The 18,857-nt window shown below is 43.2% G+C and overlaps 1 protein-coding gene across 1 annotated transcript in view; it reads right to left on the bottom strand.

Moving 5' to 3' along the window:
• Window positions 1-8: 8 nt before the first annotated feature.
• Steap2 (STEAP2 metalloreductase) overlaps window positions 9-18,857 on the bottom strand; it is a 27,085-nt gene continuing 8,236 nt past the window's right edge. Inside the window, exons 2-5 of the mRNA XM_005358301.2 lie at window positions 10,491-11,012; window positions 6,903-7,430; window positions 5,435-5,599; window positions 9-2,937 (exon numbers count right to left, since the gene is read on the bottom strand). Of these exons, the coding sequence (XP_005358358.1) occupies window positions 2,650-2,937; window positions 5,435-5,599; window positions 6,903-7,430; window positions 10,491-10,979 (1,470 nt within the window). The 5' untranslated portion in view covers window positions 10,980-11,012 and the 3' untranslated portion in view covers window positions 9-2,649. The remainder of the gene's footprint in view (window positions 2,938-5,434; window positions 5,600-6,902; window positions 7,431-10,490; window positions 11,013-18,857) is intronic.

Raw genomic sequence — 18,857 nt, 5'->3', positions numbered from 1 at the left:
GGGGGGGGCAGACGCCATGTCAAAGGACAGCTCGGAGGAGCAGTGCCGACCCCACATTCGTGGGGGGGGCAGACGCAGTCAGTCATCAGGCTCCCTACCGGCGCCCTACCCACCGAGATGCCTCACTAGGCCTGCTCTTTGAATGGTAATCTCCTGCCACCTTCTCACTTTTGTCAACCACAAAATCCAGCCTACTTCTGAAGCCAGAAAAATGCCTTTAGGGGAAATTCATAAAAAGAAAAATTACAGAAGTAGTAAATTAAGCAACCAAAAGTCAATAAACAGATTATGTTTTGTGAGAGAGGCCTTGAAACATTTAGGATTGTAATGACAGTATTACACTTATTCTAGAACTAAAATTATTCCATTGTTTGTAGCATTCCGAGAAAAAGTGTCATTCGAAATATATTTGTAGCCTTTATGTAATTTTATATTCCCAAAAGTCCTATGTATGTATAATAGCAGTAACTTTATATTATGGGCTACCTAACATATATAACAATGTAGTTAATCACCTAACTTTTAGAAATATTTCATTGTATTTTCACATTAAATTGTCTTAAAGTTTAAGAAGTAAGCAAGGAAGGAAAATACATTGCTACTCCCATCAGCTCATGACAGTACCGGTATATGTGCATGATCTTACCTGCTTAGACACAGTCTCTGTAGAGCTCTGGCTGTCCTGGAACTCACTCTAGACCAGGCTGACCTGCGCTTCCCTCCTGAGAGCTAGGATTCAAGTTGTGCGCCACCACACCCAGCTTGTAGGTATTTACTGTTAAAAAGCCATCGCTATACTGAATTCCTCCTAAGAATTAATGATTATGGTCAATGTAATGAAAATGGGGTGTTCAATATTACAGTTCAGCAAGGAATCATTGAAGAGTTAGTGGCTGATTTCCCAGACTAACAGTGCAGGAACAGAAGAACACTGGAGGGAAAGGCAGGTTCCCACAAAAATAAGTCATTTTAGTTTTGATGGTTGGATTCGGGCCAGTAGGTAACTTTGGAAATGGTACAATTTTAGGAAGCATACACACAATTACATCTCTTTTCTAACTTTGTACTATGATGCATAAGGAACAAATGGAGAAAATGTGGTATATCCCAAAGTTTGAACAAAATGCAATTCACACATGGAAGACTAGTACTGAGAAGTTTTATGAATAATCTATAAGCTTCTAAGTCTCTGGAGTGGATTTATAATTAGCCACTTGTCCTGTTGTCCTGCATGCTCATAAACTGCTTCCTAAGGAATGGTAGTGAAGGCAGGAAGGCTTCCCGAGAAGAGCAAAGGACATGGCCGCCTGATGGGAATGTCCGAAGAGCTGCAGGACTTCAACAGTTCGTCCACACTGTCCGGATCCTCTCCCAGCAACGTCCTTCACTGCACAGGGAGGTGTTGCACTATTGGGGTTCCCAGGCAATAATAAAACTAGGATTAACATATATCTATACATCTTTTGATGCACACAACATACTCTAAAGACTGCCAATGGCTATACAAGCAAGGAAACATCTCGCTTGACATCATGAATGCAGTGCATTGAGATGGGGCAGGGGTTGTATATCCTGATGTCTCATAAAGCAACGGCTTCTGCAGGGTGACTACCTGGCCATGACTGCCCCCCCACCTACTCACCGTGGGGCCTTAGGCAAACCGAACTTTTCTATCCTTCTGTTTCCTCATATGTAAAACGAAGATAACGTAACCCTTTCATAGATTTGTTGTGAATACTGAAGGGGACAAGACAAATGTTCAGAACCATGCGACACTCCCCCAGTGAACAGCAGTAAAACCCCACTCAGAAGAGTGGTGACAGGCCAAAGTAGCAAAGACGCACGGACGTGCAACGTGCAAACCTGGCTCTCACTGCAGTGAAGGACAGTGCTGCAGTTCCCGGGGCTGGAACTCTACTCAAAACAACAGCTTGAGAACCAAGTCACTGAGTCTTCCCTGATTGACGCAGCTATGAAAACCACACTGCTCTGTAACATAAGAGGACAAAGCTCCCATGAGCTGTGCGTTAGCAGCATCCACTCCATGCCTGCAGTGCACTTTAACTAGGATTTCAGGTTTGTCTTTAATGTGTGTGTGCTCACATTCTCTCGCGGCTTCGTATAATTGATGGCATATTTCCAGTTCCATCTGATGAAAGTATAAGGCTGCTCCTGTGCACCCTACATACTACTATGGTATGTCCCTCAACAATACGTACTTATGCATTTCTGCTTCTTAAAGGGGGTGATAATTAAAATCTTTAGCCTCAGGGAAAAAGCATACCCACTCAGTAATATTGCAAGTTTCAAATTCTGCTGGTTTGCCAAGTATTCCAAATGTTCTATATCATCAGCTACAAATATTTCTGCCTTATTGTGCAATATAGTTAAAATAATGATTCCGTTACGGTTGCAGAAAAGAAAACATTCCTAGATTGGAACAATACATGTGGGCTACAAAATTTCATGTTGGCAAAAAATGACACTTATAAAAATTAACTTGGAGAAAATCCTATCCCCATTCAGCTGACACCTCGCTGCCAGGTTTCCTACTGCAGCAGAGGGACAGTCCATGTACAGGGAGCGTGGAGGGGGTTACATGATGGCATGAGCGGAGGTGGGTACGGGGTCAGTGAGCACCCCTTCTCCTCACATCACTGTGACCCTCTCTGGGGACAGATGAGGAACTGTTCCTCCCAGGCCTTCTTCTAGAAACTGGCTCTTTTCCCAGCCCTTTTTGATTCTTTTTAGCTTTCGGCTTATGCATGGGAGGAGTAAAATCATCTTCCCCACAATTACAACCGAGGGTAAGACAAGCGCCAGGACGAAGTTTGGCGGTGTGTAAAAGCGGTAGTACTCTTCGGCAAAAGCGCGTTTCCATCCGTAGATTAACACGTGGAAAGTACTGATGAGCAGAGCAACGTAGCCGAGTGTAGACTTGAGGCAGAGGGAGGAAAGGAGATACATTACTCTCCACATAGCAACCTATGCAGATACACTGTTTATGTTTAATCTTGGGACTGACCTGCTATCACTTAAATTAAGCAATTTAAGACAGTTTCACAAATTTCATAAGCACTTATCTGCAGTGCTCCAATCTTGCACATATCCGACCACAGTGCACACACTGACTAGTCTCATTAGTCAATCTAGTTTACACAAGCATTCCTATGCCATTAAAAATAAAAGCATATCATTAATATTGTGTAATGTTTTATTGAATGGCTATGTATAATCATGCCTTTGCGTAGATCACTCTGATCCCAAATTTATTCAACCATAAACCGTACCATTTATATTTTTGTTTATGTTGGTTTATTTATTTAGGGCTGATTCTGCTGCTGGGCTCACTGATCAGCACATCTAGCTTTTCTCTAATGGTGCAGACGTGCATGGTGTCCAAATGCTTTGCAGCTGTCACAGTGGTGCATGGCTACGACCTCAGCACAAGGGAGGACAAGGAGAGAGAGTTGCAAGTTCAGTGCCAGCCTGATCTACATCGTGATTCTGAGGCTAGCCTGGGCTATATAGCGAAACTCTGCCACAAACAAATAATCAATGTAGTGGTGGGGGTTATCCACCACTACTGTGTATAAAACCATGGCAGTGTGTTTATAGGTACATACAGGTATGTGCACAAATATAATTAAATACCAAAAAGTGATCTTTTGAGAATGCATATAATGGTCTTACATGGATAGTAGTTAATAAGAAAATATGGTAAGACTAGTAACAATTCAAACATGTGGGTACTGACCACAATAAATTAATGACTAAAAACAGGAGTTTAGTCAGTCATTTATAGGTTAAGAGATTACTTTCACTTCTCTAAGTGACTACGTTTAAGGTTACTTACTTTGACAACTAGTTTACAGCACAGAAAACTAACAGTTCATCAGTATAGCGATGTGATTATCTGAGTTCACTAGGAAAATGTCAGTCCCTAGAAGGCAAGATGCTCTCAAGTGGTGGTCTAGCTTTGTGATGATGGGTGTCTGGCCAGAACCTCCCATCAGAAAGCCTCCTCTTTTCTTTCAGGTGTGGTAGCTAGCGGTTGGGAAACTGCCCTTTCTTCAAAGGGAGAAAATGAATTTGGACAAGGATTGTCCTTCATTTGAATAAGATTTTTGCATGACTGTGAAAAATGGGTGAGCTGGAGGCAAGTAGCAGGGAGTAGATATAAGAAAAATACATTATATATAACTGGCTCTTTCAAAGAATATATAAAAATATTCTTTAAAAATTTCCTCAGGCTGAGCGGTGGTGGCATATGCCTTTAATCCCAGTACTCAGGAGGCAGAGGCAGGCAGATCTCTGTGAGTTCGAGGTCAGCCTGGTCTACAAGAGCTAGTTCCAGGAATGGCTCCATAGCTACTGAGAAACCTTGTTTCAAAAAACCTGAAAAAGAAAAAAAAATTTCCTCAAGCAACCAAGTACTTGGGAGGTAAAGGCAGGTAGATCTTGCTGAGTTTCAGGCTAGCCTGGTCTACAGAGCAAGTTCCAAGACAGCCAATACCACATAGAGAAACCCTATAATTAACACCTCCCTGCTCCTCTGGAAACAAAAAAACAAACAAACAGACAAACACATCACTAGGAAAGGAATAAAACATTACGGTCAAATGACTCTACTATATATATTGTATATATTGTGCTATATTCCACTTGGATCAGAAAGTACAATTTGTGACCATATAACTAGAATCCAAATTTTATATATATTTAAAATATGTAAATATGTTATACAGATATTAATGGAGGCTAACATTTAACCTTTTAAAGAACACAAGTGTTCTTTGATTTCTTGTGCATTGATGTAAGACTGACATAGTAAAACATTAACAAGATTCACAGATGCAGCTGGCTGTCACAACCCGTTAGCATCATTATCTAGTTTAACTGCGTTTGTGATCGTGTATGTGCATGTGAGTTCATTTCACTAGTAATAAACTGACTTTTAGGGACTGGAGAGATGGCTCAGAGGACCTCGTTTGATTTTTAATACCCTAATACCCACACGGTGGCTCACAACTGGTCCAAACCTTCCGTTCCAGTATATCTGACACCTTCTTCTGACCTTTGTGAACATGACATGCACACATTACCCAGATAAACACGTGAGCAAAACGCTCATCGAGGTAAATCTTTTTTAAAAAATAAATCAAAGTAAATTGACTTTGAACATTAAATTTGACCTAAACCCACTTCTCTCCTTTTATTCTACAACATAACAGACATTGCTATGATGTCCTCCTAATGCCTTTCCCTTTCTAACCAGGATATATAGTCTGGCCTCCAGCCATGTGTGCTGCCTGAACTGGATGGGCAGCTGTGACCTCAAAGGCACTCCTTTTAGATGGAGCAAATTTAACATTGAACTTAACAGTGAAATTCTATGCTGTCCGAATGTGTTTCCAAACAAAACCCCACATACCTGAATAAAACTGAATTCCCTCCAGTTTAAGGCGTTGCTCACTGAAGGGATTGAAGTGACTGCCAAGAGGGACAGTAAGCCCAGGCTCATGATGCCAAAGGAGATGTACATTTCAATTCGCCAAACCTCTTCCTCATTCCAGGCATTTTCAATATTCGCATGAACCTAACAAGAAAAGAAATGTGAGTTTCCTTTACTTCACAGACTATTAGCAGATTCTACGTACCGCTTACTCTTGGCCTAAAAAGAACCAGGCCACTTTTGACTATCTTTAAGACTAATAGTGTTCAATCAGCATAAAGAACCATTGTGGAGAATCTGCTCATAGTATCATCCCAGATGTAGAGAAAGGGGGAGAGAGTGTTAAATCAAAACAGGACAAAGACCCCCACCTCTTCCAGCATGTAAAGAGGGGAACAAGCCATGTCCAAACTGAGTCACTACTGCAGAGGCCCTGAGCCCAAGGCCATGGAACACCAACTGACTGGTTCTCAAGTGACAGAAAAGAAGTCTTTGTGGTCAGATGCCAGGATGCTTTTTCAGGTTCGGATACATGTGGCTGATGTTTGGGGTATGTTCTACGCCGTTCAACTAGGGATTCTACACTAGCTTCTTCTTCACCCAGTGTCAATGCCCCTTTCTTCTTAACCCTTCTCTCCTGGAAACCAAAATTGCTTCAGGATAAGGTGGTGTGCAGCTGAACTCGGTCCACTTGAACGACTCACTAACAGACCTTCCCAACTCCCAACTGCTTCTTCCATCTGCAGTATCTTTCTCCAAACCCTAACCCGTATGTTGCTACTGCATATTAATCAAGTCTGACTTAACTGTGAATTTCTGGCAATTTGCAGAGTAAATACTTCTAGTATTATCTGTTTACCTATAGAGAATACAATTAGGGCATGAGTTAAGAGTTGGACGCCTTCCACTGAAGATTTAAGTGTGTATCTATGGTGGAGAAAAAGCACATTCTTATTACCATCTCAACTCTGTCCAGTTTCAGTTAACAAGGCATAGTCATATTTAAAAAAAAAAAAAAGCTACTCCCACCAACATTGCAAAAGAGCTCCTGAGCTTCTATGTTGAAAAAGCTCTAGCCAAATTCCTGGCCACTGGGTGTCGTGGCTCATTCCTTTAATCCTCGCACTCAAGAGGCAGAGGCATGCAGGTCTCCGTGAGTTCAAGACCAGCCTAGTTTATATGGCAAGTTCCAGGCCAGTGAGGGCCACATAGTGAGACCCTGTCTCAAACAAAACAACCCCCACAAAACATACTCCTCTCCAATACCGGCCCAGCTATCCAGAAGAGCAGCAGATGCTGGTAAAAATAAAAACAGTACTTCTGCTCCCTAAATATCCCCAGAGAAAAATGCAGTTAAGTACATATAAATTGACACTGTCTTAACTCAGATTTTACAGTTCCTAAGGTAGGCCGCTAGAGCCAGATGAGTAACAAGCATGTGCAGTACCTGCTGATAAGCCATGTTGAGAAACAAGTATCTTTCTGACCTTCTCATCGGCAAGCAGAGGCTGTAGGCCACATGGACAACAGCAAAGAAAAAGCCCAGCAGTCCCAGCTGCTTCCTGCACTGCAGCCAGGTATCCAGCCACGGTGGGAATCTGCGGTACTTGGTGCCGTAGTAAAGCTGATACATAGCTGCCAGGAGGCCCGCCAGGTACACCAGGGACAGCAAAGTAATGGCGACTATAGGCAAGGTTTTGTTCACAATCTCAATAGGAATCTTGTAAAAGTCACTCTGCTGGTTCCGGGCATACGGATGTATCACATCTCTGACAAAGGAATAAAGGAAGAAAAATGTGGCCAGGCTTATGGCTACGACCACTGGTCCCCTCCAGAGGGTAAACAGTCGCAGGGGTAAATTTTCAATCTCCTTGGCTGATGATAAGGATCCCAGGTCAACGGGAATAAAATTCAACTGACGGGCAAGTTCAATAACCTGCTGTCGAGCCTGGATGTTGTTGCTGCATATATAGACCTGTAAGAAAACCCAAAAGGCTTGTTACCACCGCTGTTTGTAGAAGTCACAAACTGTCCTCTATCTGTGGTGCCTTCTTTAATAGCTGCTAACGATGCCAGAGAATAAAGATGAGAAAGGGGGATTATTACCTGTAAGTTAATAAACAGACAAATACTACCACAGGGATTGTTTTAAAACAGCATCTTAACAATGAATTAATCAATCAAAAGCACCACATTATGGTTAGATATATTAGTATCTTAAAAGACAGACTTAGAACAGAGCCATAGAAGCATAAAAGTGTTTACCCCATATGAAAAAGTGCAGAGAACCTAGCTGCAGCCCGGAAGGCGCAGAGAGGTTCTCACGAGAGGGCGGCTGCTGGAGAAGGTCTGCTTTCTGGGGCACGTGGGTCCGCAACAGCTGAAAAGGAAGGCATACCCCTCCCCAGAGGACTCTGTAGCCATCTCCTCCCAACCCAGCTTTCTAAGTGTGAGGCCGGATCTCCTTGCTTCTGTGGGTAACTCTTAGTTCTAGGAATGTAGAGACTCTTCCTCAGAGAGCGAGGGAAAGCACTGCCCTTCACAGCGATCCAGCCAGCATGCAGACGGGCACGGACTCTAGGGGTGGCCTTCTCAAGTAAAAGGTACAAATTGTATCGTGATGCCGGACTCCTTATAACATCTATCTTTAGGTTGAGAGGTCAATTCATTGAGTATCTGTAAACACTTGAATAATTCCAGGTACACTGTTTTATTGATGAGCATATAAAACTTTTTCCTTTTTTGATAATTCTTCACAAGTAAAATGATGATTCGGTCAGGCTACTGCCTTAAACATCATGAGCCTGCCATTTTCTAAGAATAAACACATCATCTCTATAGGAGGAACTCTAATGATGTCGTAGGTAGGGTGAGGAGGCCGTCATCTCTACAGGAACTCTAATGACATCACAGGTAGGGTGAGGAGGCCGTCATCTCTACATCATCTCTACAGGAGGAACTCTAATGATGTCACAGGTACGGTGAGGAGTCCGTCATCTCTATAGGAGGAACTCTAATGATGTCACAGGTAGGGTGAGGAGGCCGTCATCTCTATAGGAGGAACTCTAATGATGTCGTAGGTAGGGTGAGGAGGCCGTCATCTCTACATCATCTCTACAGGAGGAACTCTAATGATGTCGTAGGTAAGGTGAGGAGGCCGTCATCTCTGTAGGAACTCTAATGATGTCACAGGTAGGGTGAGGAGTCCGTCATCTCTGTAGGAACTCTAATGATGTCGTAGGTAGGGTGAGGAGGCTTTGGAACCCCTTTGATACTGTGATATAGTAAAAAATTCAACAAGTTTCTGTAGCTGCAAGTTCAGTGCTGGAGTGAGCTACTACTATGAACAGGAAGATCATCTCACTCAGAGCTAGAAAAATATTGATACAAAGTCTCTGGTGTAGTTTGAGGAAAACAAGTTTCCAGATATACCCTGAAGACGTCTGTGCACAGGCTCTGAACGAGGCCATATGGAAGTGTTTGCCTGCTAAACCTATTTACACGAAGGAGTCAATACGGAGCCCAGCTTCCAGGCTTTCACTCTCAGCTGACGGTAGCCAGCTTTATGAACTAATGATAAACTCGGTGCTGGTAAACAAATATGGATTTCCAAAATGGGAGCTCTTTTATAGCAAAGAAATAAGAAAAACATATTAATTTATTGCAGGTGTGAAATGGTGGAAAAAAATCTTTTTTTCCTACATGGAGAAAAGTCTATAAATAATAACATTATAATGACCTTTTTTATTTGAGAAAAGCCTATAAATGATAAGATATTATAATAACTCTAGAGCTATAAGTGAAGCATTCAAAACTGATGACTGCTCGTCACCCAGCCATGATGAAGTACCAATTATCAGGCTCTTGTCATGATGGAGCTTGTAGCTCATTCTGAATTTGAATTTAATCACTGTTCCATGAGGGTTTTTCCATTAAAAATTAAAATGATCATGAATATGAGCAAGGGATTATGTCAACTTTGTCTCAGAGGCCCTGGCTCAAATTTGCCAATTTTACAGGATATGTTCCTTAAAAAGAAAGGAAAAACTGTTTCCAGAAGTAGGAGTGGGGTCCAAGATCAGGTCCCTGATCTGATCTCTAACACAGAGGGATGGGGAAAGCGTGTACTGCTTTAAATACTTGAGTCGGGTGTGGTGGCTTATGACAGTAAATCTCCATCTTTGGGAAAGCGCCACAAGGTGGAGGCCAAAGTGAACCAAAGTATGAGACTGTCTCAAAAAACTGAAAGCAAGAAGGGGGAGGGGAGAGGGAGGTAGGGAGGAGGGAAGGAGGGAGGGAAGGAGGGAAAGAGGGAGGGAGACAGACAGACAGACAGACTTGAAGTGGGCAGTTACTGTAACGGCCAGTCTTGTCAACGTGCTTGAACCTGAGATCACTAAGGGAAGGCGATGCGCACTTCCGGATGCAGTGAGGGTTAGCCAGGGAGGAGAAGACTCACCCTGAAGGGTGGGTCAACCATCCCATGGGCTGGGGGCCAGGATGAATAAAAGGAGAAAGGAGGGAGCCAGCAGGCTGGTGGCATCACCCTTTCTTTGTGTTGTGCCCTCTACTGCGTGAACAGCTCTGCTCCATCATTCTTCCCCAGCACGATGGACTGAGCCCTCTGAAACTGTGAGCAAAGTAAATCTTTCGCACTTAAGTCCAGGCACTCGTGTCATAGTAGTAGCAGGTACTCAATATAGAGTTCATGACTCTAACACATAGAATAAAATGATCAAGCATTCACCAAATAAGAAATGGACTTGACTGTCTTTTTTAAAAGATCTGTTTTATGTGTTTGTGCACACGAGGGTAGTTGCCCTCAGAGGCCTGGAGTTGGATCTACAGGGAGTTGTGAGCTACCCAGTGTGGGTGCTGAGATCCAAACTCCTGTCCTCTGCAAAAACAGTACCTTCTCTAAACTGCTGAGCCATCTCTCCAACCCCATAATTGTCTCTAGGAGTGAAAATGAAAAAGGTCCTTTTCCCACAACCCTCAGATGCCTTTGAACTTGGTAATTCAAGGCCACACATACCTGGCGGCTGGCATCCTTGGGCCCTAACTGAAGAGCCCAAGCTGAGATGACATTAAATCCTTTGACAATCAATGAGTCCGGGAAGAGCGAAGCCAGGTACTCGGCGTTGGACTCTGGGTACTGATTTACCCTCATGTTGTTGCTGACGTCAATCAGAATTTTGCCCACAAGCAGGTGTCTCAGGTCCCACAAGGAGGTGTAATGTTCTCTATGGATGGCCACAAATATTATATTTGTTTTTGTTAACGCGTCTTCATGGTGGGTGACATCCACCACATGAGGAAAAAATTCAGACGCAAACTTCGGATTTCTGCTTCCTATGACCACGTGGTAGCCACACCTAATAAGCCGAATGCTCAGAGACTTGGCAAAATCCCCACTTCCTATCACGCCCACAGTGACCTTCCTGGCATCTTTGATACCATTTATGCCGTTAGGCAAAAAAGTCTCCAGGCTCTTGGGGCTTCCCATCATAGAGATGGATTCCATGGCGGAAACGCTTCTAAGCTCTCCAGAAATGTCCTAGAGGAGAGAAAAGAAAATGTTCACCAATTCAGCCTACTGACAAACACTAAAACACCTCTAGACATTGTAATTATGTTCTGCATCTCTAAAGGCAAAATATTTTGACATGCTATATAACCCAGAACACAGCAAGCACAATTTGGAAGCAAGAGATCTCTAAATAGAGAAATGAACACAGAGGTGATGAGCTAGGCGAGGCTTCGCGAGTTCACACAGATAACCCGGGAACCTTAAGTGTGGATTCTCACTCAGCCAGTCTGAAGGAAGGTTCACGTGAGTCTGCATTTCCAAAACACTGGTGTGGATGCTGCTGGGCTACGGACCACTCATGTGTAGCAAGGCTTCCAGCGAAGGAGGACTTTCACTCAGGATGTTTGTCAGAAACAGTTCTAGCAAGCAGGAGCTGGACACACCAGGTGGCAAATCAGAAATGACACCAGAAGCAATGGAAAGAACCTTGATACCAAGAGATAACTTTTTAAAAAAAATCCATAAAACAAATTTCTATGCTGTACAACCAAAATGCACAGTCATTTGGGGGGGGGGGAGACAGTCTATGAACCATCTGGTATACCCGATTAACTACAGCTTTTTAAAGGCAACTAAAATACAAAAGCCACAGTAAAATTAATACCATCACTTGAACTATGCTGAAAAACAGGCATCAAAACCTATTGAAGAGCCAGGCATGGTGGCACACGTCTTAATCCCAGCACTCAGGAGGCAGAGACAGATGGATCTATATGGGGCCAGCCTGGTCTATGTGGTGAGTTCCAAGGCCAACCAGGACTATATAGTGAGACCCTGTCTTAAATTTAAAAAAAAATAATAAAATAAGAAAAAGAAAAGAGAAAAACCAAACAAAAACCTGCCAAAGGAATAATTAAATACCACAGACATCTTATCATTTGCCCCATATGCCTTAACAACGCTTCCCTATGTAAAAGGGTTTAGTCGTGTTTATGGGCTCAGCCACTGGCTCGGGAGACTATGATGCAGTTACCCTCCCCGGGGTGTGGGGCTGTCAGGTTATTTTTGATTGAAGTGACTGAAGTTTCTATTTGTAACAACTCGCACAGGTCACATCCGTGTCTGATGTCTGCATCAGTGACGCACAAGCCATGCATCAGGGTCGCTGATGGCTCGAAGGAAAAATGCTACCCCATCTGCCCCCACCATGCAATCTCATTCACATTAACAGCAAATACAGATCACTGCAGAAGTTAATGGACTTTACAGGCCTGAGTGGAATGTTTTGAAACGTGGACTTTTTTTTTTCCAGTTTTCGTTTTTTACTAAATAAAATGTTTGAAGATAGGAAAACTCAACTCTCCTAGCAATAATAGATCATACCCAATGACTCTGAATAGATCCATAAACTAAATTTTAGAAGAACAACACTGATATTAATATTGCCTAATTCTTAAATAGTACAGGTTCCAGCTCTGTTTGATATTTTACATGTTAATCAAATCCATACAACTGCCCTGATGAAGGGGGGCTATTATAATGCCTATGTGCAGAGGAGACAGAAATAGATGCCATCAATTTGTCCAGCGCTGCCTGAGAACACGGAAAGCCAGGGTTAGAACGCCAAGGAAGGCATGTGCCATTGGGTGGATGTAAGGGGTATCCAAAAGGCTGGGTGTTTCGGCAGCTACTGCTGCTAGCTGAGAACGGGCTATGGGGACAGAGTGGAGCAGTCATGTTCGTATTTGTGGCATTCTTTGGCTATTTCTCTACTCTCCAGCATTACTTACTGATTTTAACGTCTAACCTAGGTGAGTGGGGAAAATTCCCCGTCTTTACATCTATTACACGTCTCCTTTCACGCCTTTTAAGTCAGGAATGGTAATTATGTTCTCAGACCGTCCTAGGCAACCACATAGTGCAAAGCCATCCTCACATTCCCAGAAGACCCAAGGAATCAGAAGTTAAAGGAACCATAGGCTGTGAAACCAGTACTCAGTCCACTTCTAAATCAAGGGCGAAATTACCAACGTATTCCCCTGCCCCCCCCCCATATACACATTACCTAAGGATGAAAAGTCTTACTAGATCCACTCGGAGAGCCAGGGATTCCCATCAACCCCAGCTATTCAACATACACTACAGCAGCCCTCACGTAAGAACTGCAAAACCTTCCAACCTAATAATCATGATGTTAAGGCCCTTTCAAATTAAAAATAAAACACAAAGAAATTAATCACATATCTGCTGTTTTTAATACAAGTTCAGACCTCTCTAAGTCAGGGTGTGAAGAAGTATATAAATACCTGAGAGCCTAAAAATGTCACTGGTGGCCTATCATTAAACCACAAACTTTGTATCTATTAATGGGCAACCCTTGTGTTAACATGTTTGGACCTTATTCGCATAGTGCTCCTGATGGCAAGTTCTAACTGGACCCTAAGAGTGTGGTGTGACTAGGGATAAAATTAACCTAATGAATAATGAAACTCTTTCCTTATAGGGTTAAGGGATGTACGTGTGTGTGTATGGGGGGGGGGTTAATTTTATTACCTACTGTGTGCATTGGTACAGATCATCGGATTTGCACAGCAAACACTTTTACCCACAACGAGAGACCTCTCATGGATCCAAGATACAAAATGTTAATTGTTGAAACCATATACCACACTTTTGTGTGCTATTTCACAGAGTATTCTCATACATAATATTATTTTGTTAAACCCTCAGGTAGAGAGAGAACATATACTAACTGCATCTAAATGGAGCATAAGCTCAAAGAACTAAGCAATTTGCCAGCAAGAATTCAAATAGAAGTCTTCTAACCCCCCACGGGCCTTTTCATCCCAGCACTCTGTAGGCAGAGGGAGCTCTATGAGAGAGCCTGGGCTCCATAAAGAGAGCAGTCTTAAACAACAACAACAACAACAAAAAATCTTCTAACGTCTGCTCATTCTGAGGCTGCAGAGTAAACCTACAGGGAAACCAGCAATTGGTTTCCATCTCCAAAGGTCATCTGTGTGTTTCTAAAAGCAATAGTAACTTTAATGATTATCTTAGTTTGGGCTATCTCATAACAAATGATCTGAATTTATTAACACCGTAAAATGAAACATGAATGTTCTCTAAGTAACGTTTGGTTAACTTCAGGTGAGGGGCCATGTGCCTTCTAGGGAATCTGTAACCACCTTGACGATATGTCTTCCTTTTAGAGGGGGGCTGTTGTTCTTTTGAAAAACTACAACTCCCAGACTCCTCCTGGACTATGGTTACCTGTGCGCGCACCTGCGCGCAGGTATGGGATATCCTTCCCAGATACCCTTGCACTCCCCGTTAAAAGGCAGGGCCACACGAGGCTCTCCCCCTCATTTTGCCTTTCCTCGTGTGTCCCGCACGTTCCTCTGCCCTTCTATGTTTCCCTCCCCCATTAAAGTGGACCCACGTGGGAGCCGCCGTGTCGCGTCTGTGTTTGTTTCGCCGTGTGTGTCTGTCCTGTGCCCCGTGTTCAAGAAGAACACCCCTGCCTTTATTATTTTTTAAGAAGAACAGGGGCAAAAAGAAAGGGCCGAAGAGTGTGTTCCTATCCCACGGGAGTCTCCCATTTCGGACCTAAGAGTAGGCCATCTGGCACAAGCAATGCATATATGTGGCGTTCAGACGGCAGGGCAGAAACTTCACTCATCTGTAACTCGTTCATCTAGTATTCTGGATCGTTTCCTTGGTGTCTCCGGAGTGAATACATGGGTTATTAATGACATCTCCACATTCATCTGTAAGCTCCACAGAACACATCTCAGCCGACAAGGAGTGATGCAGTTACAGACTCAAGACGCATCTGCCCTGCGGTGACCCAACACGAACGTATCCGGGTCCCCTGCGTGCACTGTACATAAGAGATAGAAAGCCAGGGAAGACACAGTGCGCACACTCAGAATCCAGGCTCATTGGGCGGAGACGGGATGTACCGATAATAAAAAGTATAATAAAAAATTCATCGCTTAGAATAAAAAACTAAATTGTATAGTCAGAGCATACCCTAGACAGTCAGCATGTCCTCGCTCCCTTATTTCAACACACACTCTCTCTCACGCTTTCTCTCCTCTCTCTCTCTGCTTTATTTGTTTTAAGACTTATTTATTATCTTATATGTATAGCTGTTTTGTCTGTGTGTATGTCTGCATACCAGAAGAGGGCATGAACTACAGTTATAGCCAGTTGGAAGCTACCATGTGGGTGCCAGGAATTAAACCTGGGTACCGCTGGAAGAACAGCCAGTGCTGTTAATCACTGAACCGTCTCTCCAGTTCCCCATGTTCTATGTGTGAAAGATAATAAATTTGTATTTACAAACTACTCCCTAATTCATGTATAACTTCTGCATCGTTTTGATGACAGCGTGCCATAAATGCAGTCTAAAACTAGGAATGCCTCAAAGGGAATCTGGCTTTCTCGGCCTTACCTGCTATGACTCCTGAATACCAACAAAAATCCAGGGAAAAAGCAATGTGATTTTCAGTTATTCCACTTTAAGAACCATCCTTCACGTTTTAGAGTATATCTTTCCTACTTTTGTGTATCAAATGCTCTTCTTTCAGGGAAGGGTAATGCTAACAGCTGTCTGTCTGTATTGGCAATCTTGTACAGTCCCTTTCTCTATTCCTTATTTTATTGGTTTGTAAAACTACCAAGCTTCCAAAGGCCATAATTTTCATAGCCAGTAGGAGGCTCCACGTAGGAATGCCCCATTTTCACTGTTAGGAGAAAATGCCTTTCCCCAGAGGGAAGGTACCCTGGAGTCAGCCCCAGGCCACACCCTCAGTTATCTGCTTAGTCATCCTCAAAGGCAGGAGCACATTCCAGGAATGGAATGTCAGATATCCCAAACCAATTTTCTCTAACTCGATGGAGACTTTAACCATTGCAAAGACAGTCCTAAATTCTCTTGACATTTAAACAAACAAGAAGAACCCAACTTCTTACCCTTGGGCCATAACATATTTCTATGGGTATAAAAGCGTTTTTGTTTCATTTAGGGATTTTGAACATTTTCAGAAATGGCCAGAAAACCCCAAAGTCAAGGCTATGGCTCCTCTTGAAGCAGGTGAGCGATTTCCCAATGCAGTGGTGTTCCAAAGCAGTTTCAAATTCCCATGGTCCAATATGTGTTCAACAACTTAGATTCAATATGTATTCAATAAGTAACTGGATGTAGATGTGATCTCATGACATTTCTAGATACTGAGCCACTCAAACAAAGTTTTAAGATCACTGAATTGCAATTACTAGGACAGAAGCTAAGCACAGTGCACACAATAGCAACGGTAGGACGTGGTGGGTGGAGTCAGGAAGATCAAGTGCCGGGCCTGGCAGATAACTTTAAACCCCAAACTTATAAGGCAGATGCAGGCTCATCCCTGTGAATTCCAGGCCAGTCTGCTCTACACGGGGAGTTCCAGGCCAATTAGGACCACACAATAAGACTCTGCCTCCAAAATAAAAAAAGGATCGAAGTCTCCCACAGCTGAGCCCTGAGTTCAAGGCCAGCCTGGCTCCAGGAATGGAACAGGTTCATGAAACAGTTTAGTTAATTTGAGGAACATTTCCAACAAAAAAAGGATTTCTGGTTAAATCTAATTCCATAAATTTAGCTAAGACATTTTTTTTTCTTCAAAGGTTTTAGGTATATATGTGCGTGTGTGGGCACCTGTGGGGAGGTGCAGGTGCACGTATGTGTATATGTGCGTGTGTGGGCACCTGTGGGGAGGTGCAGGTGCACGTATGTGCATATGTGCGTGTGTGGGCACCTGTGGGGAGATGCACGTGCACGTATGTGCCTGTGCATGTGGAGGTTAAAGGTCAACGCTGGGTGACTATTTCAATCAATGTCCACTTTATTTTTTAAGATAGGGTCTCTCCGCTCCAACCTCCTGCCTCAGCCCCCCTAGCGCTAGCAGTACCGGCTTTCTATGTGGGTGCTGGGTTGGGTCGCAGGTCCTCATCAAGCACTTCACCGTCTCAGCATCTCTTCAACCCTGAGATCCTCTTCAGTAAGTTAAAACATCTCCCTAATGTTTCCTCAACTATGAACGACAGGTGTTCCTGGCGGGTGCTGTCAGATTAGAAATCAACACAACACCAAAGGTCCACATACCGACTCACCCGGCCCCAAGCAGCCAACCAGGTGCTGACTCTGCAATGACATGAAACAGGCACTGGTTTCCTGGTTTTTCCAATCTATGAAATTGTGAATACTGAAGCATACACAGAACTTAAAAATACACCTTGACTGAGGTGTGATTTACACAAAGAATGGCTTCATTTTAATATATACAAATTAACAGCTTTGGGTCAATGTATATTGTGTGCCCATTTTTATCAAAAGCTAGCATCACCCCTCTAATTACAAACTCCCTTTTAAAAAAAATCCTGCATCCCTCAAAGTCTGGAAAAGCCACTGGCAGGTCAATACACCCATCCATCCACTATCCTCCTTCCTTCCTCCCCTCCCTCCTTCCCTCCGTCTCTCTCTATGTCTCAGCTTTGTTGTACAATGTGGGGGTCCCACTAGTGGGTGGGAAGGCAGAACTAATCCCAGAACTGCCTCTTCTCCCAAGGATCTCAAGACAGTTGTTTTCAGTTCTCGCTCCACTGAATGACTGGGGAGATTTAAAAGACCTTGTCATTTGTTATTATATAACAATCCTGATGTTTACTTAATTGGCTGAGGGTTGAGCCTGGGTATCAGAAATTTTATAGGAGATCATTAGTTGTGAATAATAAGTTTCCAGGATCAAAAGTACCTCTAAAAGGTCAGGATTCAAGCTAATACTTCCTTTGCTGTTCAGAGACAGCCAGTTTGGCTGATTCTTATTTGTGTCTATTTTCATGTTGTTTTCAACAGGGAAAAAGGGCCACCCAGAGAACAGCTGCCCTTAATAAGAAAAGGTGAAGACTATGCATGCAGCCCGTTCCCCTCAGCATCAGAAACCCCACTTGCTAATTTGTAATCTCTTCCTTCACTTTCTGGGAAGAGCAACGCTATGCCTTACAATGTGTCATCACACCACAGAGGACACTGAGTTCCTGTTTCATAACACTCAAAATCCCAAATGTTCTGTTGATATTAACTCTTCCTACCCTCCCCGGAGGAGGGAACGCTTTCCCCTTGGTTCTCCAGGCTCCATGGCCCTTGTCTGAGCAAACCCAGTCATGAGTGGAGAGCCTGGCAAACTCGAGTGCACACATGAGCACAGGGACAGTGATCCTGCTGAAGCAGATTCCGAGAGTGTCCAAGTCTGGGCGACTCTGGTTTCTGTCTTTCTTAAGCTCTCGGGTGATGTTCATGATGCTGGCCCAAGAGGCACTTCAGCAAAAAGATTCTTGATCTTCCCTAAATTTTTATTTAATTTACTTGAAGGTAATATAGATTAAGTACTTGATAAAATTATTCCATTTATAGCAAGTTTTAATTTTGTGCTGTTGAGGTAAATGGACTGGTGTAGGCTTCTGGATCCATCTTGTTTCTCAGTCTGTTTCTATTATATTTGTTAAATGGGAAGCAATTGTACCTGGTTCCTGTGATCTTTCCCAATGTTAAACTTCTCTCTTTGTAAGTCTTGAAGCAACATAAAATGTTACATCATTACCTTATATTTAATACCAACTACAGGAGTTCCAGTTCAAAGAATTTCAAGTAGCATGCAGGCTCCTTGAGATCTCAAGTTCCATATGGGTATTTAATGTGGCCTGTAGAAATAGGAGCGACGGGCTGCGTCCCGGCACCCGGCCGCCCACATGGCTAGCTCTACCCGAAATAATTACACGGACACTGTGTTCATTTAATCACCGCTTGGCCCTTTAGCTCTAGCCCTT

Source organism: Microtus ochrogaster, chromosome 26 (assembly GCF_000317375.1).
Source record: "Microtus ochrogaster isolate Prairie Vole_2 chromosome 26, MicOch1.0, whole genome shotgun sequence".
In the NCBI taxonomy this organism is placed as follows: domain Eukaryota; kingdom Metazoa; phylum Chordata; class Mammalia; order Rodentia; family Cricetidae; genus Microtus; species Microtus ochrogaster.
This window is presented reverse-complemented; position numbering and strand designations above follow the sequence as displayed.